Raw genomic sequence first — 24212 nt, 5'->3', positions numbered from 1 at the left:
ACTTTGCAGAACCTTTTGAATTACTTTTTATTTGTTCTAATCCTGAATATTCATCTACATCATTTGGTCTCTGGTGGAGACTTGTCTCATTGGCGATCATACCACATCTTTTTATTTTTATATGAAAGATTTGATACTGAACATTAAGAAGACAACAATCAATCATAATTGTGTTTTGGATACATTATTAAGTCTCCCAAACGAAGTTTGGGAAGACTTATTGTTTTTGCTCAGTTCTTATTATTATTATTATTCTTCTTCCTCTTCCTCTTCCGCCGCTTTTAAATTTGAACTTGTCCGCACCCGTTCTCCAAAACCGCTTGTCAGATTAACTTAGGGTTTCACAATATGTTAGACTAACATGTCTAGTGGTGCAATCAGGGTTTTGTTTGTGCAATGGGGTTTATAAAGGGGTACTTTGAGGGGCAAAAAGAAAAGAGGGTTTTACTATAGAACCCTATGGGATTTTATTTTTTTTAATTTTCAAATGATTATAAATTGAAAACCGTTTGTAATAGACACAATCTTTTTAATTGAAAATGTTCTAAATGATAAAACCCATTAATTGAAATACAGGGTTAGTCCCCAGGGGTCACCCCCACCCCCTGCCATTTAATAAAGTTCTAATACCTTGTAAGTGGTCAAGATCCCCACCCCTAAACCATATATATTCTGGTTTGTCATGCTAAGATGGTTTGAATGATATACAGGGTTAGTCCCCAGGGGTCATCATGACCCCCTGCCATTTGAGAAAGTTCTAATATCTTGTAAATGGTCGAGATCCCCACCCCTAAACCATATATATTCTGGTTTGTCATGCTAAGATGGTTTGAATGATATACAGGGTTAGTCCCCATGGGTCATCCCGACCCCCTGCCATTTGAGAAAGTTGTAATATCTTGTAAATGGTCGAGATCCCCACCCCTAAACCATATATATTCTGGTTTGTCATGATAAAGCACATGAAATGAAATACAGGGTTAGTCCCCAGGGGTCACCCCCACCCCATGCCATTTAAGAAAGTTCTAATATCTTGTAAGTGGTCAAGATCCCCACCCCTAAACCATATATATTCTGGTTTGTCATGCTAAGATGGTTTGAATGATATACAGGGTTAGTCCCCAGGGGTCATCCCGACCCCCTGCCATTTGAGAAAGTTGTAATATCTTGTAAATGGTCGAGATCCCCACCCCTAAACCATATATATTCTGGTTTGTCATGATAAAGCAAATCAAATGAAATACAGGGCTAGTCCCCAGGGGTCACCCCCACCCTATGCCATTTAAGAAAGTTCTAATATCTTGTAAGTGGTCAAGATCCCCACCCCTAAACCATATATATTCTGGTTTGTCATGCTAAGATGGTTTGAATGATATACAGGGTTAGTCCCCAGGGGTCATCCCGACCCCCTGCCATTTGAGAAAGTTGTAATATCTTGTAAATGGTCGAGATCCCCACCCCTAAACCATATATATTCTTGTTTGTCATGATAAAGCAAATCAAATGAAATACAGGGTTAGTCCCCAGGGGTCACCCCCACCCCATGCCATTTAAGAAAGTTCTAATATCTTGTAAGTGGTCAAGATCCCCACCCCTAAACCATATATATTCTGGTTTGTCATGATAAAGCAAATCAAATGAAATACAGGGTTAGTCCCCAGGGATCATCCCGACCCCCTGCCATTTGAGAAAGTTGTAATATCTTGTAAATGGTCGAGATCCCCACCCCTAAACCATATATATTCTGGTTTGTCATGCCAATATGATTTGAATGATATACAGGGTTAGTCCCCAGGCATCACTAATGCATATAACTTTACTGGACCAAACCAATTTTCACTAGACTTTGCCCAATGTCAGGCGACCCTGGGAATTACGAATTATGGGAGCTTCGTTTGGGAGACTTCGTAACAGCATCCTGTTACAATCATTTCTTGTTTTATTTAAGTTTTCAATGATTTATTTCTATAAACCTGTGCAGTATAAAACTTGTGCAATTTTTCCTTTTAAATTTTGTGTGACAAATTGCATTAACATGGGTACTTCAAATTTAAAAAAAAAAATGATTGTTAAAGTACAGTCGTAACATCTCAGTGAAATAATAAGTATTGTCATATATTGATGTAGTAGTATTGTTGATCTGTAGACTAATCTGACATTTCCCAGGATATGCAAAGCTTGTTGATTGATGATATTCCCCTAAACTGATGTTAGAACACGTCTTTTCTTGTTCGAACCCTCATAAAACGGAAAAAACTAAAGTACTCCCTGTCGAGGACACCAGATTATAACTTTTTACTGGTAATGTTATATTGTGTGACGATTCAATTGAAAAGAGTGAAATAATGGAACCTCATTGAACATGTAATCTGCTAAACTTGACAATCCTCTTACAATAATATATTCTCACCGTTTTACTAGCATGTGGAGATTTATTTGAAAATGTAGTTGGACTAAGTTGGGTACAATGGTTAGAAATCAGATAGATTAATAGGAATTATCTTTAATACATCCAACACATTACTCAACACTTGAAAATTTATAAAGAAATAAAACATAATCTTTATCCAGTTACAAAATTAATTTTAATCAGATTAAAGGTAAAAAATCAAATGTGTGCGTCCATTAGCTGTTGTTTGTAGCAGTTCCGGTATACATTTTGTAATGCTTAAAGTTTGAATTTATTTATTAAAAGGTTTGTGATTGGCTATTTGAGCATACTGCTAACCTATTTGGATCAAATAGTAGAGTTAAAAGAGTGGAAAACAAAACTATAGTGTTAAGCAAACAATAGAAATTAAGAGGGGGCCTAAACATAATACGACCGATAAAATGGATCATTTGACAATAAGAAAGGAAGTCCTTTCATGCTAACAAAACGAAGATCTCTTCTCTTAAAATAAAACTTGAACTACCTTTCTGATTCAGAAAATCGGGACCTATAATTTGTAGTTAAAAGAGAATAAAAATCAACGCGGGTAAGATGTGACGGAATTGAAAGCTGATGGGACAAATTATAGCTGTAGTCAGTTGGATACGAAAGATAATCGTACGAGGGATCAACAAGGTGTTATTTTCTGGAGTTTACAAAATTACGACGATGAGTTTGCTTAAGCAAACTTAAAAATTCAAACTTGTTAGTCTATGTTTGTCACTGTCAATTATACCGACAACAATTATACCCTTTACTTTTGACTTGGCCAGTGGTCTGCGGAAACTGAGTGGCCATTGTGGTCACTTGAGTAACGACTTTTTTATTTGGTTTTAATGAAACGACCAACAGATTGTTGGAATAATTTTCTGGATGTTTGAACTTACAACATCTATAATATTCTGATCTTGGGTGAGTAAATCAACAGTTATTTTATAATGATTGTAATTTTAGAATAATATTGTTTTGTATTGTAAATAGCTTTTTAATGTTGATTTACTTCGGTAGAATGTTAAAAAGATTGACATTTTTATTTAATTTTAAGGCAAAAATTAGAATCTCTGGGGTAAGGGAAGTGCAAAATATTTTAGATTGAATTGGTCTTTGAATTTGCACTTACTTCTAGATCATTTTTTTTTTGTTTGACTTTCTGACAAACTCTTTGTTTCTGAAAATGAAAATGGAAACATCGTAAAAAAATGTCCTTGATGACAAATATGATGTAAATCAGTGTTTTTTTGTCATCTTTTGTTTATAGAATAGAGATAGTACCCGAGACACACTTCTAAATGAATTGTATCTTTTACATTGTGAAAATCTCTATCTTGTTTTTAACATCAATTTTGACACCAACTAAAAACAAAAGAAGTCTTTCAAAAAGTAACCAAACCTTATGTATTCTTTGGATACATATGTTATACAGTTAAAAAAAAATCTGTTCATCCTTTTTGTTAAGCTTCTCAATTTACCAACACCATATATGAAACAAAAGGTGATAAAGATTCACAGCTGATCATCTGCACTTGTTAAAATTCTCGCTCACAAGATTGTGAGGCAAAATAGATCTTTGTGATAATAAAATTTTGTGAAAAACCATGCATAGCTGTTCAGCCTGATTGATGGACATTGTTTTTAGACTTTTAAGGATTTTTATCTGTTCATTTCTTATCCATGTGATCTACCCACGATGCTTTGAGGTAAATCCCCCACAATATGTAATCATATCAGAGGACTATAAGCTTTCGAGTGGTGACTGAATTTTGCCCTTTTGTGAACTTATGAAATTGGAAAATTATAACTTCATATTTGTGAAAAATTGGTAAGTCTTTTAATGACTTATTTTATTTCTGCTTTTATTAAATTTCTTTGACCTTTTGAGGACTTGCATTGTTGGAGGATTAGAACTTTATGTTTGTGGAAAGAAAGAAACTTTTGATGACTCTTGCATTTATATAAAACTCTTTTTTTTTACTGTTAATTATAAAAGTATTAGTGTCTTTTCTTGAGAGTTACTTTCCAAGTCTTTTAGCAAGCTTTCACACTCATTAAATGTCCACTTTTTCAAGGGAAAGCTAGAGGTGCTGATGTTATATGCTAAATTGATTGAAAAAAAAATGATCAAGTATGATCAAGTATATATGTTATCTCAAATGAAAATTAATAGAAATTTATATTAAATGCCTCATTATTTTCAGGATATATATTGTATTATTCATTATACCCACACAAAACCAAATGTCTAGGTTATAACACAAAAGTTGAAAACTGACGTGAGCACAATTAAAAGTAATAAATAACCGTTAAATATTCATTTTCAATGGTAATAATTAGTATTTTATGGAAATGATCTTGCCGACAATAATAGACCTGTGAAAGCACTGGCTCGCAGAAAATTTTGCCTGTTCATTTTGTTTTCTGTATTAGGCATTTCTTTCTGTAATGGGGTTTGCCTTGTGTCACTTTTAATCCGCTGTAATTAATTATTATTGGCCCATTTGAAAGTTTCAAGCTTTAAATGTAGAAACTTAATCAATGGAGAAACGTTACGATTTCTTTGTACGAGTTATTAGTGAAAAGAAGTATTGAAAGCCATAGAATTCCTTATAGAGATAAATGACCACTGTTTTGTACATTTGACGATTATTTGGTAGATTTGTTGATTCCAGGTGTGAAGTTCACTCCATTTGGCTTTAAAGGGTCAAGATAGAACATACTTCCTGTGTAAAAACATCTCAAATATTTTAAATTTTTTACAAATGCAGTTGATTTTAATTTATTGAAATAGGAAATTTCCCGATAAATATTCTCTGGAATTTGTAATAATTATATATTGATTGAAGTTGCAAATTCATGGTAATATGAATAATCATGCTTATTAAGTAAACTCAGTTTCAATTTCATTTAGTTAAGATATGAATGTTTCCATTTTATATTCATAATTTTGTTACTAGAAAATTTAAGTATAAACATCATGAATCATTATTTTGAAGCTAATAAAGTTTTGATTCCTTTATAACAAATACAAATAAACTTCAAATTTTGAATTAAATAAATTAGGAACAGTTAAATTAGTGTGTCTGATTAAGTCAAGAACAGTAAAATACCCATATTGTTCATTGACCTCCTTGCTTCTTGTTAGCAAGGATTTTACGAGGGAAGCTATGAAATTTGACTGAATTAGCATAAATGATCGTATTTTGATACTTCAATAACAAATATGAGTATTTAAAAGTTAGAATCAGCCGAAGTTTGAAGTTTCCGGCTGATATACTGAATGATTATAGGATATACATTAAACAAATTCTGGTTTGAATGTCGACATAAATATATACAGAAGTGAAATTTGATAGATTTACGAGGTTTTGGATTTCTTCCCTTTCTACAATCTATACCCCCTACTTATCAAAAGATTTGTTAAGTTATCATGATGAGCTAAAGTGACATTTGTTATCAGAGTATTGTTAAAATGAAAACAGACTTTTGAGATCGCAATATAAATTCAATGGAAAACAAGCAAGTATTAACCTCCTCCCTATAAGCAATACTTATTAGGGATGTACAGTCTCCTTTCAGATATATTCTTTATCCTAAAAACGCATCTAAAACACCAGCTCCCACAGGTTATAAGTTTTTTTTTTTACATTGAGTGATCTAGAGGAAAACTTGTTCTTTTGCAGATCAAAATTTATAAAAATTCAGTAGTCTACATTGGGAAAACAAAAGCCTTTATGTCTCAGTTCTCTATTTCCCTATATATGTAAGAAATAATGGGAGACAACTGACCTTCTCAATAAACTTTCTTTTGAACCAAGCCTATAAACTTATGTAGCCTTACTTTCGTCAAAGTCAAAATCCCCCAGTATACTAACAGAAGAATAAACAGTTGATAATGATTATTTCATGTGTGATTTAATTTTAATAACCATGTCACCAAGACTTACTCATTGTTTCTTTACTGTATCATATACAGATTTAAATACTCCATCCTAGATAATTCTCTCAGAAACACAAATTTTCTGTGTGTTTAGCGTAAATGAAATGAAAATATTCGGATGTTAGTAACACAAGCTTCCTAATGATAAAATCGTTCAAATGAGGAACAAATTGGGTTGTTAGATAATTAAACTAACTTGTTTTCCTAACTTTGTTTTTCACTTGCAAAAAATAAAAAACAATTATCTTTGATTTAATTTGGGCCTGTAAGAAGTTGACTTTTTTAAACTTATTTCAAGTTTTGTCAAAATGGGTACAAGTAGCCAAAAGACTTGTTCCCTGTTAAGAGAAAAGAACTCTTGATGCTGCTGGCAACTTAAATATGCTGTGATGATCCAACAGAAGACAAGGTTATACTGTCGTCTGCTCATTGGATTAAATCTGACTTTCAAGAGAAACTTATACTTGGGCTGAAGTTTTAAGTGAGATAGTCTTTTACTTTAAAAATGAAGAGAAGTTACAATCTGCTACTTGTATTTTTGATTAATCACGTAAATATAATATTAGACACAATATTTCTTCTTTAATATGCTTGTTTTTAAGTTTAATGTCAATGGAAGACTTTGTATGACATAATAAATTGGACAGATCGTGTTTTAAACTTGACTTTAGACTTGTTGAAAGTTCTCAATACAGGAACGTGTTCGGTAATATTGAATCTTTACTGGTATTACGTATTTCCGTGTGGTCTTATTTTGATTGTTGTTTACTAAGTGCATATGAAGTAGGAAGGACTATGGATTGATTTAACATGCTAAAGAAAAAGCAAGTTAACATAAATCGATACAGGTAACAGACAATTTTCAAGTGCAATTTGCAAGTAACTTAAAAAGAACTCTTCCTTTGATTTAGAAAGAATGATGCAAAAAAAGATCCTGAAGTGTCTTTGCATGATAAACTTTGTTCTAATACTGATGTCATAACTTTGCTTAGGAATATAAAGTTGACTGTATTATTTTGCAGCTATGATAAAGGTCCTGCCCAAAATATTGTGAGGGTTCATGAAATAGACTTTCTTAACCCACACCTTGGAATAAAAAGGTTACAATTTATTAAGGTGTATATACATTATACAATCAAATTGCAGGATTCTTTTTATTTTTGTCATGATTCTAAAGTAGTTGCAAATAATAGATTCAGTATTATTAGCCAATACAAAAATGTTTGCTACAGTAGCAGTTTTTTACTGTAAGAGGGGGAAAATTGTGATCATTGAAATTTGACAAAATCAAAATTTGGAAAATTATAAAATGTATATAAATTGCCAAATTAGATGAAATTTTTGAAATATTGTTTAAATAACACTTCATGCAGACATGTATTCTTAATTTAAAAACTGTTTCTCAAATAATTATTACCTTAATTATTATGACATGGCCTATTTATTATTTTTGGTACAAATTTATGCAGAACACATACAAACATATTAGATATACATTTAAGCAGTTATTATTATGATATGAATAGATATGAAAAATGAGGTTGACGGTAACAGGCATGCAGACATTATGCAAATGTGATAGGTGTATAAAATACAAATTATCTACACGATCATCAGGACTTGTCATCGCCTATTCTATTAATTAAATACAGTGTTTTTATTCCTGTTATAATCATTAACCTTTGACGATTTAAATGGTGTGTCTTCTCGTTGATTAACTTAACGAACTTATTAAACTTTACATTTATTTATTCTGTGTGGGTTATATGATCGGAACTTTGATTTTGAATTTGTTGTTCTGTAAATAAATATGTGTCATATTTTGTATCATGATTGGGATGAATATTTTTTTTTGAAAGTGGAAATAACAATACTTATGCAGTACATATAAAGTTGGAATGACTATTTACAAATTTATATGTAAGTTTGTTAGTATATCCCTTAGATTTAACTTGTTTCTCTCTATCAGGTGAATAAGTTCTCATAAGTGTTTATTTGTTTATAACCAAAAACTATGAAAATATTTGCGTGAAATTTTCAAAATATTTGAATTTTTTGTGTGTTTTATTTCATTACATAATCTGACCTGCAATAACAGTAGAGTAACTGTTTTCTTTGGAAACCACTTTGCCCTGTAATTTAATGGGAATTATAATCTAAAAGTAACTTTCTTCAATAAACTAGTATTATGCTAATTATAGTGATTATGATTTTAACAAATTTATCTTTGGAAAATTTGTTATATTAAAACGGATATGTCTGACGCCACTTTATGCCGAAATCAATAACAAAAACTGTGACAAGCAAATTTTGTCTCTCAAAAGTTCGATACAATTAATAGTTACTATTTGTCCAAGTAGTTTTTTATTTACATTGTATCGTCCCCTCTGATGAAGTGTTTACCAACTCTATTATATTTCCATGGATCTCTCACACGGAGTCCAAAAGTAAATGACAATAAGGGTTTACTTGTTTTGTATTTGCACAAGTTGAGCAAATTTCTTGTTCAAATTGTAAGTTCCTGTTCAATTTGAAAAAAAAATGTTTTGACGTTGACATAATCAACTTGTTATTGTTGAATTGTATTTGGATAAAATTATTTCAAAGTGTACATATACCGAATACTAACATTTCCCTCCTAATTGGTAAAGTGCATCAAAGACGTGTTCAAAGGATACAAAAAAGTTTGAAATCTCACAGGATTTAACGTTAATTGGCAGAAAAAATTCTTAAACCACCTGTATGATTCAGTCGTGTACAATTGTGCAAACAGATTTCATTTCAATAATTATCGGAACAGACGTGGAACATCTTAGCACCCTACAGCCATAGTAATTAATAATGGTTGAAGAATAGCGACCAATACTTCTGTCAGAAAATTCAAACAAATTTGAATTAATTTCAACACGCTTCCGAATTGATAATAATGTTCATGATATCAACACAAATATGTACTGTGGAATAAGGTGTTGATTTGACAAATAATGAATACGAAAAACTACTTGTAAACGTCAAATTTTGTGATAACATTTTATATAGTACTACAAAAGAAGTCAATCACAGCTGGTGTTCTTATCCAGTTCTGTTGGTCTGAGGTCTTAGCACTGTAAAGATACTTTGGATAGTCATTATCAACTTTCATTGGACTATAGTTTCAGCTCACATTATTTTGGGCAAATGTAAATAAGGATGGATTAACACCTGTTTTATTTTAGCGATGATTTAAGGTTATATTGTTTAACAAGCACACAGTGTTTTCCTCTACTTTTGGTAACATTATAAAAAAATAATCTCAATATCGTTAGGAAGTATTTGTGGGAATGTAAGCCAATTATGAATGCATTTAGATACATTACTTCAGACACATTTGAACCTCATCATAAACAAGTGTTACCAAAAGCTTGTATATATGTTTTTCACTTAACAAACATTTATTTACATATATTCCTAATTGTGGGTCAGTTTTGTATGTTGTACTACATGTTTGCAGTTCAAATTCAAATTTTGATGAGAACATTAATACAAAAACAATATTTTTAGATATATATTCTGGGTTTTTTTCTTCCAGATTTCAAAGAATTCTATGGTACTCTACGAGGAGTCAACTAAATAAGGAAGGCATGGGAACAAGATAATCGTAGCAACAGGAATTATTACATTCAAAATGGCTACCAGCATGTTATTATCAGTCATTTTGCTAATTTCAGTATTAACATGTTCATCACAAAACATTACATTTATTCTACAAGAGGATAGACCAAATTCTACACTCATTGGAAATATTTTAACTGAATCGAAATTGCGAGAAAAATATCCAACAGAACAACTGACCGGCATTACATACGATTTCTATGACATTAAAGAAGAACATCGTCATCTTTTTCGTCTCGACCCTCTATCTAGTCATCTCTACACAAATACTATCATCGACAGAGAAGGGGTTGGAATATGTTTGTATTTAGAAGATTGCTATTTTGATTTTAAAATTCTTGCACATAAAAAGGATATATTCCATATTATAGAAGTTAGGGTGAATGTTTCTGACTTGAATGATAACGACCCAAAGTTTGAACCAAATGAACTGACTTTGAATATTTCAGAATCAACATCTCAGTTTAGCAAATTTTCAATACATGGTGCTAGGGATTTAGATACTGGGAAAGGAAATGGAATAGCTTCTTATAGTTTAACAAGTCAAAGCGGAAAAGACGATTTAAAACTTTTAGAAGAAAATATTGACGGCAATAAAGCATTATATATATCAGTGCATAATGAATTAGACAGAGAGAGAACACCATCATATACTTTATATCTGAAGGCATATGATAATGGCAGCCCTCTAAGAACTGGAACCTTGACTATCCATGTTAATATTGTGGATGAAAACGACAACAAGCCATTATTTTCGGAATCTGAGGTGAATGTAAATTTAGATGAAACTTCCCCCGCTGGAACTTTAGTGAAGCACCTCACAGCAGTAGATATTGACAGTGGCAAAAATGGACAGGTATTTTATCGTTTAAAAAGCTTCCAAGCTAAAGAAATTAATGACTCTTTTACTGTTGATGCCTTAGGGAAGCTTACAACAGCTAAAAAACTGGAATATGAACAGAATAAAGTATATACAGTGATAGTTGAAGCCGTAGATAAGGGGAATACTCCACTTAGTTCACAGGCAACGGTTAATGTTCATGTTCAAGACAGTGGCAACAATGCACCAGAAGTCTCTGTTAACTTTTTATCAAATGAACGAGATGGAGATGCAGTGTTGATTAGTGAGAAATCCGAAATAGATGTACTTGTTGCAGTTATAAAGGTGAAGGACATGGACTCAGGAGATAATGGTGTTGTAACCTGCCAAACATATAGTACATATTTTGGACTTTCACGGATATCAGACACAGATTTTAGACTTATTGTGCAACATAAACTTGACAGGGAGAAGATTGCTTTTCATAATGTTACGGTCACTTGCAAGGACAAGGGTCTACCAGAAATGGATGGGTCAGTACATTTTCAGATTATACTAAAGGATGAAAATGACAATCCACCAAGGTTTTCTTTATATTATTATCAAGTTGACCTTCTGGAAAACACACCAGCTGGTGCATCTTTACTTACAGTTAACGCCACAGATATTGATTCTGGAGACAATGGAAAAATAACCTATGCAATTTCTCCAAGTTCTGATCTAAGATTTAAAATTGATTCACAGACCGGAGAAGTGACAACCAATCAACTGTTTGATAGAGAAGCAACGGCTCGTCTTACTTTTGAAGTTGTTGCTAAAGACAATGGAGTCCCACCGCTGGAATCAAAAGCTCCAGTTGTTGTGAATATTAAAGATGAGAATGACAATAAACCACAATTTGTCAAAATGATTTTTGATTTCCAAGTCTCAGAAAACATGCCAAATGGAACAAATGTAGAAGTTGTGTCGGCCATCGACCCTGATCAAGGCACCAATGCTCAAATTGTATACTCTCTAGATCCTAATTCTGATACATCTTCAATACCATTTAATGTATTTTCAACAGGACAAGTCACAACTCTAAAAATATTTGACAGAGAGCACAGAAGTCATTACGATTTCCCTGTTATTGCTGTAGATAAAGGGACACCATCTTTGACAAGCACAGTAACCGTAAGAGTCACCATAACTGACAAAAATGATAACAAGCCAATTTTCACGTTCCCAAAGAACGCGAACAATACAATTCAAATTCCAAACACATTGCCTGTCGATTCCATCATTGCAACAATACAGGCTTATGATTTGGACTATGAGGAAAATGGAAAAGTGAACTTTTTTATTCTTTCCGGTGATGATGAAAATTTGTTCTATCTTAATCCTTTGACTGGAAGTTTGCATGTGAAAAAGGTGTCAAATACAGTGAGAGATAAGAATTTCATATTAAAGATTGAGGCCAAAGACCGAGGTCGACCTTCATTAAATGAAACAGCAGAACTCAAAATCAGTATACAATACGTCAATGCTACTTCAGAAGAAAGCAAGGAGTATATTCTGATTGTGGTCTGTGTTGTTTGTGTGACATTTGTTGTTGCCGTTGCACTCATTGCAGTTATTTGCTTCCTACGGAATAAGAATATTGCATGTGGTAAAAATGAGCGCTATTTGGAGAATAATCGACCTCCCCAATATGATCAAGTCCAGGCTCACCCTAAAAACTTTCAATACAACTCCTACTCAGCGCAAAATGACAGGAATAAACAGAGAGTAAAGTTTTCTGAACCTGGAACAACATTTACCAAAGAGGAGATGATGGGTTCCTTAACATTGGTGAGAATTTTAATTATAACTGTAAATTCAGAAATTATTGCATGTATTTATTATTGCAATTTTTTTAAGAATGGACGAAAAATACAAGACTAACTTTTGCAATGTTAATTAAGGAAAATCTGCATAAAGATATATGAGTCAGATATCAGAATACAAGTTTTTATTGTTGCAATACCCACCCAGTCGCATTATTCCCATTAATAAAAACCTCGCAATAATTTCTGAATTTATAAAATTATGAATAAGGGGAGTGATGTAGTGAAACATCACTGAGACAGGAACCAAGCAACCAATGTAAACCCAACATTTGGATTATTTCTCACCAAAACATTTCTGTTTGATTTATTTAATGGATACATTGAACTTGTAGTGTGGGTCTTCTTAATTATTTTTAGCTTAAAATTTTGGTAGAAAAGAAATAAAGATAAATGCAGTTTAAAGTGTTAATTGATTTAAAAATAATTTTTTGTAAAAGGTTTTCTTGATCTATAAATGAAGTCAATCAGTTAAAATTCACATAAAAATTCTTTAACCATTAGTATTGTAACTTTAGGATTAATACACAACTTGATCAAACCACATTTAAAGCTTTTAGTACAGGGGTTTATTCATTCAAATCATTAATCTGATGAGTTTAATTGAATTAAGGTCATTTGTTCAACCTGACCTTTTGTAATTAGTTTAAAATATGTGTAGATTTAAAAATGGTTAAGTTCTTTTTGTTACAATTTTCTATACTGTGTGTTTTGGACTCTGATTGTTAAAATTTCCTATATTTTGTGTTTTGCTAGCTGTTTTCAATTTTCGTTCCTATTCCCAGTGCCCTCTTTGACTTGTTTTAGAGTCGAGAAATAAGTCTTCACCAGCATGGGTCGTCACACATTTTGAAAAACTGTATCAGGTTTATCGAGTTTCTATAGGTGTGAAACATAACTCTGAGCAGATCAGATTCCAAATTTGATTGTAAGACGTGCCAAACAACTCCAGTCATTTTGAACGATAAGTTCTTATAGACTTGAACAAATCTTGTCGATTTGTATATTTCCTGTATTGTATACGTGTAAATCCACTCCTCGGTGGAGGGTTCTTTCATTTTGATGTTTTTAAGTATAGGTGTTATGATAAATTGAGACCACAGGCTTACATATTGTGTCGTAACGTTTAGGTATTATTTAAACCATCATTGTAGTCCCATTGAATCATTAGCTCTGTGGTCAGTGATAATCTTCTAGCTAATGAGTACATCTTTTGTGATGATTCAGTACACAGGACATACCCAATGGTCAGATAATGGTTGTTTTTCTGTTTCCTTTTACTAATTGTCTGTTTAATTTTGACATTGGAGGTTTGTGAGAAAGAAAAAAGTCAGGGAAATATTTTAAATGAGAGAAATGCTTCAGCCTTCTAATCCTAATTTCTGTCTCTGAGGTAAAAAATGCAAAGTGGATGTTTGTTCTAAGGTTTTCTTAAGTTATAAATAAGTTTGAGTACAAGGTATACATTAAATTTCAGTTTGACTTGAAATATGTTGCAGGATTTGTTTGTCATGACCATGATGACATGGTGCATATCATTTAAGGGATAGGCATAAAATATTATAATGCACCCCTATTCTCTAAAAATTAAGAAAATTAATAATATCTGTTAAAAAAAACATATTTTCAATAGACTGTTAAGGAAATTTACAACATTAACATATAACTACTCTTAAAAATATCTAAACTGCATTATGTAAATTGTAAGCTTCTATTTGAAAAGATATTGTCAAATCCCTCCCCTTTTCTAGTACTCAAATGTATTATAAAAGCAGGTTTTTCAATAGGTAGGAAGTTTCATTCAGGTAATGTGTAAAGAAAATTATACACAAAAATATATAAAAAGTGTCCCAGGAAAATGTAATAGTCTCTTTACCAGTGTAGTTAATTTATTGGGTTAGGTTAATTGTACCAACTGCTAAAACTTAAAAGCCTAATGCAATTCTTTTAAGCTTTTGATCTAAAATGGGGGAATTGGGGACTAAGCCATAAAAAGTACATACTAAATATGTATACTTAATATGAACTTAGTTTGACTGATACTATCAGTACTCAAATTTTCATTTAATTTGACATTAGTGAGTGAAAAACAAAACTATTTCACTACAAGATGAATTCATTTTGCCTTCTAGAAAAAATTGTGAATATCATGGGAAGTTTTGTTACATATTTGATTATTATCTTCAAATAATTTGCATATTGACTTGCCGGAAGACGTGTCAACTTTGTCAATGATAATGATGTCTCAATTTATTATAATAATATGCTTGTCGAATGCTAAGTAATGATTGTCATGGATGTAGGCATGTTTTTATGAATATATTTTCAACTTTTTACAAATGTATTTAAATTTCATATGTTTTATGCAGCGCCAATATTTTCAACATGCTGTTTTGTTGACAATTATAAATAAGCAAATTTAAATCAAAATGATTTTGAAACTAAATAAAAAGGAGTCCTGGCTCGTATAGAAAATTGAATTATGATTGCTATCTACATGATCTATATTCATAAACTTTTATGTTGAAAACATTTATATCTTCATCATTTACAAAAGCGTGAAACAATCTTATAGTAAGCGTCAAAGTGTTTTATTTTTATGCCAAATTTTTTTGTTTATTTTTTAAAATAAACATATCACAATCTTTTCCCATAAGATTTGGCGCTGAATCTCGTAATAAAGAACAATGATTTGTATAGTATATATATAAACTTAACAACAATACATGGAATCACATGACGCAACTTGAACCAACCTCTTTTTGTGCAACATCACGCTCTTTTAAATAGCCTGGTATTGAAATTTATCCTTGTGAAAAACCTAACTTCATCAACCGAGCCTTCAAATATTATTGTTTTCTTTCATTAAAAGTTATCTTTTCAGAGCATCTTTCTTCATTTGTTTTATTTCACAAATCAACCTTTGTTTCAGAAAAATGCGCAAAATGAGATTAAAAATTGTGATATGGTAATTTAACTCTTTTCATCCTGTTTGTGAACATTTGACGATTTTTGGTTCTTTGTTAGATAGGTGTTTAATGGGGAAGAAAATCTGAATCTGTTTCTTTATAAAGTCACTATTTTTGTTTTGTTTATTGCTTTCTTTTCATAAAGTATTCTTTTTAGTTGCAAAGATTTTGTTTTTGTTTCTTGTTTTAAGTAAACAACTTAAGATCTGTTATCTCCGAGCAAAGATAAAATGTGGTTTTGTCACTTTTCTGCATGTACTTTAAATTGAAACAAACACTTAAAACTTATCAGATAAGTTTGTGTAACAAGTGTAATGTTTTTGATTCTTGTCTTTTCTGTTTGGCTATGATGCTTAACCACACAGTTCATTGCCTCTAAGTTTCATAAGGATAGGTCCAAATCACATCCTTATTTTTGATTTTGCGGTATAAGCTACTCTGAGGCTCCAGTACATTCTGAAATAAAAACTTCAGAGAGTTATCTACCTTTAAAGAGATATCTACCTATATAGAGAAAAGAGAAGTTAATAGTTTTTTTTTAGACCTTTTGACTGAAATGAAAAAAAAGCTTAAAGTGTCTTTGTGTTTTTCTTATATTTTAATTGTTTTAGAAATTACCAATAAATTTATTTGTAATTTAGTGTTTTGACTATTTCAATTCATTTAAAAATCTCTGAATCTCAGTGAAACAGAAACATTACAAGCTAGATGAAAGGGAGAAAAACTAGATTCCTTAAAATGAGAAATTTTACTTGAAGTCATTTACACCGAATTCCTCCCAAATGAACCTTTGTGCGGGTTGACAAACAGTTAAACTCTTAACCATGTTAACTATCTAGTGAGATACACAAAGCTTGTTTTGGTAAAATAAATTTGACAAAACTTTTATCGAATGTGTCCATTTCTAAAAACAAATAGAGGGATAGATAAATATTTGTTTATTTACTGGGAAATTGACTTATAATGGAATAAGGTTGATAAAGGCTTTGATCCATGGATTACATTTGTCATTAATGAAAATTTTGTGATGAACCAACCCAAAAATTTGTCACTGATTTTTTTATCATTATGGTTTTAATCTATTGTGTTATATAGTTGATGGTCTAAATTTAGAAAATATGTGTAAATAATTTCCTAAATTTAGTTAGCATATGATTGTTTTTAAATGCTTTCAAGTTACCAATGTTGAAATTATCTCCCTTTTATTTAAATAATTACAAGCTTGCAAAATATTTTATTTTAATCTAATTCAATACAGTACATTAAACTTGCTCTTGAGTTATGATATATTAAAATATCATATATTTATTTTTCAGTCAAAGAAAGATTCACCTCATAAAGAGAAAGATGACAGCAATTATAATTATGATAGACAGGTAAGGGAAAGAACTCTTCTAGTACCTAATCTGTGCTTTATAAGATACCCTTTTTCAATTTTCTATGAGAAAGTGACACTTAATCAAATTTTATATTAATGCCCCAAAAAGTGGTTCTCATTCTGGAAAAGTCATATTTTTTGGCTAAACAGAAGAACATTTTGTGAACATGGTGAACACTCATTGATAATTTTGAAATTAATATTTGAACATGGTTTAATCTCGACTGTACTATATTGACCTCATAAAAGCTTTCAATTTTTCACGCTTCCTCTTGCCTGATTTAATTCATAAAATACTAATATTTTGTATGTCCAGTAATTTAGATACACATAAAGTTCATTGATTTTATTCGATAACAATGTAGCATTATCTGAATAAATAAATTTTAATCTAAAGTTGATTCATTGGCAACAACAGATGTGTTTATTAAAATTCAAATTTTCCTCCTTTTCAGGGTTTACTTTATGAAATTGACAATGGTTTATACAATTCAAATTATTTTAACCATGGAATATTGATCTGCATATATATTGAACGTGACTCCTCCCACTTTATCAAAATCGGAGGCTTGATAATGATGTTATTGATTCTAGAAGAAAATGTGGTATTTTAAATGGGATGTATGATTTCATTGAAAAAAAGAGATATGATGAATATTTAAATTTAAGTTCATCCTATTCAAAATCTGTTTTTTTTGTTGAAATAAAAAGGAGAAATGTGAATAAATATTTCTATGTCTTTGAAATGATAACTTTACTTCAAATATTACATTTTGATCTGTATAAAATTTATGATTGTATTCATAGACTTATTTTCCTGTTAATTATATTTTAAGTACACAAGCTTTTTAAACTTATTTGATTACAAAAAATAAAATTAATTGAAACTTTGGATACAAATAATATAAAAATCTTTCGGCTGACACTGGTCAAATAGAAACCATAGTTAGTATACTTTTATAATTATCTGTGATAAAAAGTAAGACCGTTTGTTCTCTATTTAACCCCAAGTAGAATAAAACAAACATTAAAATGAAACTGTATTTAAAATTTTGCCACAGGAAGGTCCTGAGATGACCATTAAAGTAGGGGTTAAGTGTAGCCGACTTATTTCAGTCATGTCAGATGGACACTAAATTTTATCACTATTTTAATCTAGAAGTAATTGTAATGGTGCGACAAAATAAGGAACATTAATCTTTTTAAAAATATTTCTGTTGGTCAACTTGACTAAAATAAAATTCTTAAAATAGCCTTTGGAGATTCAGAATTTTATTTAAAATAGACAGGTAATAATTTTGTCAAAATCCAATAATATATACGTTTACAAACGTTTGGGCAATAGAAAATCCCAACACTCCATGAAAAAGAAGGAGACCCATTTTGTTTCTACTTTTTTAATTGGTTGTAAAACTTCTTGCATATTGTTGTAATCTACTTTTAACAAAATCTGTCGTGATAAAATAAAATCTACTTTAATGGTTTCAAAAATCTAAAGTGGGAATTCATTTGTATCTAGTTATTAAAACTATTTTAGTAAAACTACCTTGACAAAGTAAGGACAGTTACTGCGTGCACTCAAGTATTTGTTGAAACTTTTTGTCCCACTTTAAAAACATTTTTCCATTATTAAGTATATTTGTTACATAATAGTGTTAGATTGAATTTGGCAAGCCAAATAATTTTTGTTGAGAATCATTCCATTGGAGCTTTAGAATAAAGACATACAAGATGTTTTACCTTTGTATAATATCTTGCTGTTTTTGCACTGGATGTACTTCTTCATGGCATATAGGAAAATTAAAATCAATTTAATGAATAAATAAAAAATCATGACTAACAATGAGTCTTAAATGTGACTTTTGTTCGGTAAAACTGGGCTTTTTAATGACAACATTTCAACACTGATTGTAAGCCTGCTTTAAATTTGGTTTCCAAAATTCACCGTTAAATTAATATTATAATTAATAAATTGAAAGGAAGAACGCACAAAACTTTTTACTTGTAAATAAAGATATTTTTTAATTTTTAATAAAACCATAAACACCATGACTCTGATTTTGGAAGTTGACATATATCTACTGGAACATTATTTTTTTGTCCTCAGGAACTGAAGCAAGATATGAAATTGATTCCTTATAATTTCCACTAATCTTTTTCTTTTCACATCATCACTTTTTCTAAACAGAATTCATTTCATGGTGTAAAATTCTATTCAGGCTACGGATATAATCATGTTAAGTTAGAATATCATTTTATACATGAAGAAAATTCAATGACGTGCATAAGCCAGCCATGTCGAAAAGACAGCGAATGAAATATGAATGTCATTTCCATTTTGTGTTTTAGTCAGCAGGTGACACTAAACATAGGTACAAGCTTCACTGAGAAGCTGATTTCTCTTCAAAAGGCCTACCAAGCACAATAAGAAAAATGGTGATATTATTACTTTTTTATTTCCAAAATAGGACCATGTTATTGTTTGTGTTAGCTATTAAATACTAATTGATTTTTTCTACAAAAGTGTTTACCCTTTTCTCGTTGGAGTGCATCGAAACAATCAATGTACATTTCCATAAAGTTTATTTGAAATTTGACGCTATATTTTATTTTCATAATATAAAATTGAGATCAAAACGCATGATAAGGACATGATATTGCAGAAATGATAATGATTTTGATTATTTGAATTCATATCTTTTCAAAAATATTGTTAATATTTATCCTTTATTAAAACAATTTCCCCAGATATAAATGTATTTGATTTATTGTGTTAAAAATGTAGCGCCTAAATTCTGTTAGATGATTTCTGTATAAATATTGAATTTAGGGAATGAGGGAAAGAGGATCATGGCCATTAACTGAGCATTAAGGATTTTAATTACCCAAAAAGCAAAATAGTCAGCTGGCCTGAAGTAGTATTTTAATTATTTATTTTGAATGATTCAAAAAGAAGATGCAGTTTCTTTCAAAGATTTAATAGTTTATTTTTCTTAATTTATTTGAAGAAGGAGTGCCTTGATAAAAGTTTTGAACTTAAACTATATACCATGATAAGCAGTTTATTTAGAAATTGACAGTAATAAATAAATGATTCTCTCTTCATTTTGTAACCCCTTTTGCTGCTTACTATAGGTTGTTAAATTTAGACTCACAAAGCCCAATACTTGTCTCTCTTTTTTTCAATCTGACAACTTAAATACACTTCTGGTGAAATCGTTTTATTACTGATTTGTTTTATATACAGTTAAACATGTCCCTCTTCCCAATATTTCATATGATTTGTGAAATCCAGTGAGACATCTTTTCCATGAAATATATAAAAAAATTATTTATCTAAACATTATCTATTGAAAAAAGGTCAGTAATGAAAATGTTTTTATTTTAATTTTCAACTGCCAAAATCCTTGAATTAAAAGAAGTATAAATGTATAATTCCAAGGTTTTAATATATATGCTATTAGAAAAATAATATTTCAAAAAATTTTAATACAAAAAAGTGGGTTTCCTAGTACAAATCATGTTATGACTATAAAATTAAATATATTTGAATTTTTTCACAGATGCCACAGAAAGTGCCAGATGAAAGTGAAACTTCCAGTAAAACAGACAGTGGTCATGGGAGTGAGGAAGATTACAATCACCAATTAGGTAATATTTTAAATCTAATTGAAAAAATTGTGTGTGTAATGAAGTTTTATGAACACTTTTGTCCAAACAAAAATGACCATTGTTAATTATTTATAGTTGGGATATTATAAGCAAAAAAGTAAAATATAATTAAAATATATTGAAGAAAATAAGGAAATTGGACACACAACTTACATTATGATGAAATTTGTAAAGGGAGATAATACACATTTTTCACTATAAAGATAAGATGTGGTATGATTGCCAAGGAGACAACTATCCACTAAAGACCAAAGGACAAAGGATGTAAACTATGGGCCCGTAAAGGCTTCAACAATAAGCAAAACCCATAATGTATAGTAAGCTATAAAATACACTAGCATGACAAAATGTGAAAACAATTCAAAAAGAAAAGCAAAGACCTGATTTATGGACTGCTTTCCAATTAATATACATATCAACTTTTACTGTAGTACACAAAAGTCTCCTGCGTATTATGATAATGAGAGTACATGGTGTAAATGCCATTTAAGCAGCTAGCCAAAAAAATCCTTTTGAAAGAAGGTGAGCAAGCTAAGGTACATTAGCCTCACCAAAAGCTAAAGCCACATGACAATCTCTAAAAAGTCTCCCAAAATGTGAAAATCATTTAATAAAATGATGCACAGTTAAAGAAAATGAAGGAACAAATAGTGTAGTATTAATTCACTCTTCTGTATCTCTATTATTTTCGTCAAATTTTAATTTATTACTTTATAATTTTTATTTTCAGATAAGAATGGAAGACCATTTGCTCTGAACAATCAAACATATAACAACACTGGAATATACGTTATGTTAGACAAAAACAAATCTAATAATACAGACATTGCACGTTGCAATATGTTACCTCCACCGCGGGACAAATCTAATAAATATTTAGATGATAGCATGCTGACAGGAAGTTCAAATTCTATGTGGTCAGAAAATCCATTATCAAGTAGGCACCCTAGTAATTCACAGACTTCAACAATTAGTCCGACGTGGACAAGTGACATGAAATTAAATTTTCAAAACAATTCACCATTTTATATGGCATTAGGTAGCATACAGAGTCGAGATGACGATGAATGTACAACAACATCTGGTAGTTACACAATCAATCCAGATGAATTGGACGATGACTTTGAAAATCGTCCAAAAGATCTTTTCGTATAGCAGGACAGTGAAGTTTCTACAAATAAAGGTGCCAAATTTTACATTATACTGTTACGATGCTGCTTGATAGATCGAAATGCTTAAACTAATATGTTATAATGTGATGAATATCTGTTAAACTCACCAAACAAAATCTAATCTACATAGAGGAAAATCCAACATGGCTCAGGGGAGCTGAGCTCCAATTCGACTGTTGACTGCAAGGCAACATAGGACTACAGTCTCTTAATGTGGAAAGAATGTGGATATGAATGAATTGTGCGCAGATTTTGTGGTGAGTTTAATTTCTCTTTATTATATTAATTGGGTTTCATAAAATTTAATGAAGTAACATACAAGTTTGTCGTAGAAAGATAAACAGTTTATGATTTGATCCTCATTTAGAAACCTATTGTCCATGTTCACACATTTTTTTTTATGAAGTGGGAAGTTGTGGATTTATAAAAGTCATGATTTTCCTACTGTGTACTCAACAAACACAGTAATCTGCACACAAAAGTGTTAAGTTATTTATAACAAATTAATGTAATCTCTTCCTTGTATGTGATCTGGAATAAAAAAAATAATTGAGTCACAGGTTATATTTATACCCCTGCTTTAAAAAAAGTGGGGGTATACTGTTTTACCTCTGACTTTGTCTGTCCGTCCGTCCATCCATCCATCCGTCAGTCTGTCTGTCCGTCCCATGAATATTTTTCGTCGCATTTTTCTCAGAAAATACATTACATGGATTTCTGAAATTTGGTTTCAGGGTTTATATGAGTCGGCTATACTGTGTGATGCGTTTTCAGATTCATCACTCAGCAACTTCCTGTTTAGCAAACACTTGCATCATTTTACACATGACATCCAAGTAGTTGAAAATTTTTGTCACATTTATCTCAGGAACTACATTACAAGGATTTCTGAAATTTGGTTTCAGAGTTTATATGAGTCAGCTATACTGTGTGATACGTTTTCAGATTCATCACTGAGCAACTTCTTGTTTACTGAAATATTTGGCCGGGGTATCATCACTGAGCAGTAGCTCACAGTTTCACTTGTTTATTCTGCATACAAGATATTTCTAAGAGCAATTATTGTAAACAAAAAAAAAAGGAAAAAGTAATTGTATTGTTTATGATGTTTTAATTTATATATTTTTATATTTGTATTTTCAGATGAAATGAGAATATAAGAGGGAGTCCAGAAAGAGAAAGAAAAGTGGAGGAAAACCCTTGTAGTCATGATAGATCATTATCTTTATTAACTTTTACAATTCTTTAAAACTAAGATGGCAAAATTTTCATTTCATTTTTTGCAATTTTGCATTGATCTCAGTAATTCTTTAAGCATGACATGTGAGAAGTCTGTGATGTCATTTATTTACTTATGTGTTCAGTTTGTACATAACTTTGTTAACTATTTTTTGTTATATTTTATAATTTGTATAAGAGAACCAAATTATATATAAAGGTGCTTGTTCAAAGGAAGAGAGAGAGAATGGAGAGTAAATGTTGTGGATAAAGAAACAAAGTCCCAATTTTATGAATGTGTTGTGAGTGAGAGAGAGAGAGAGAGGGAGAGAGAGAGAAAGAAATATATGTTGTGAAAGATTGTTTCAGGTATGAAAGGATTAGGGAATTATGTTGTTTTCTTAATGAAAATACTGCCACAATTTTTCGAAAATAATCATTTGCAAATTTTTAAGAAATATAAAGGAACCTTTGGATTTGTATTATTTCAGAGTTTTTTTCTCTCAAAATAAATTTAATGAAAAATAGTATTAGCTACATGTATAATAGTGCAGAGGTTAGATCAACTTGCACTTTAAAACAGTATTCTATGATTTTTTGTTATGTGTATTTGTTCTTGGTTTTGGTTAGTACAAAGACTGAAAATAAATCTTTGTTTTAATACCTTTAGCATATAAGAAAATTAAAACAATATGCTGCAGTATGAAATTAAGTACACTTTTTCATAGGGTACTGCTGCAGCATAGTATATGATATATTATACCTAAAGCTAAAATATTGAATTATCTCCCTTATTTTACAATTCTGATATTTTCTGATTGTGAAAAATATACAAGGGAGCAATTTACATTGAGATTAAGGAATAAATTGAATATAAAAGACAAGAACTACATATTACTGATACATTATATAATGCATTTTAAAAAAATAAAACCAATCGTTAAATTTTAATTGGTGCATATGTGAATCTGACGAGAGATAACTTTTGGTCAGTAGAAACTATGTCTTATTTGTTATATGTATGACTTGTCCTTTCTTGTTAGTATTATTCTTGTTAACACTGTTTTACACATAAACTAGATGGAGAAATTATACTACAAAA

General features: G+C 30.6%; 1 protein-coding gene across 3 annotated transcripts in view; it reads left to right on the top strand.

Annotated features, from left to right (window-relative positions):
• LOC127714424 (protocadherin-9-like) overlaps positions 1-23434 on the top strand; it is a 51743-nt gene extending 28309 nt beyond the window's left edge. The window contains exons 1-6 of one of the 3 annotated variants that reach the window (XM_052220480.1): positions 2924-3343; positions 9934-12666; positions 16987-17046; positions 20612-20699; positions 21451-22149; positions 23036-23434. In XM_052220480.1, the coding sequence (XP_052076440.1) occupies positions 10030-12666; positions 16987-17046; positions 20612-20699; positions 21451-21875 (3210 nt within the window). In that variant the 5' untranslated portion in view covers positions 2924-3343; positions 9934-10029 and the 3' untranslated portion in view covers positions 21876-22149; positions 23036-23434. Of the gene's footprint in view, positions 1-2923; positions 3344-4152; positions 4251-9933; positions 12667-16986; positions 17047-20611; positions 20700-21450; positions 22150-23035 lie in introns of those variants that run through there. The other 2 variants (XM_052220481.1, XM_052220479.1) reach the window with 2 other exon arrangements.
• Positions 23435-24212: the final 778 nt, after the last annotated feature.

Source organism: Mytilus californianus, unplaced genomic scaffold, assembly GCF_021869535.1.
Source record: "Mytilus californianus isolate M0D057914Y unplaced genomic scaffold, xbMytCali1.0.p SCAF_9, whole genome shotgun sequence".
NCBI lineage: Eukaryota > Metazoa > Mollusca > Bivalvia > Mytilida > Mytilidae > Mytilus > Mytilus californianus.
This window is presented reverse-complemented; position numbering and strand designations above follow the sequence as displayed.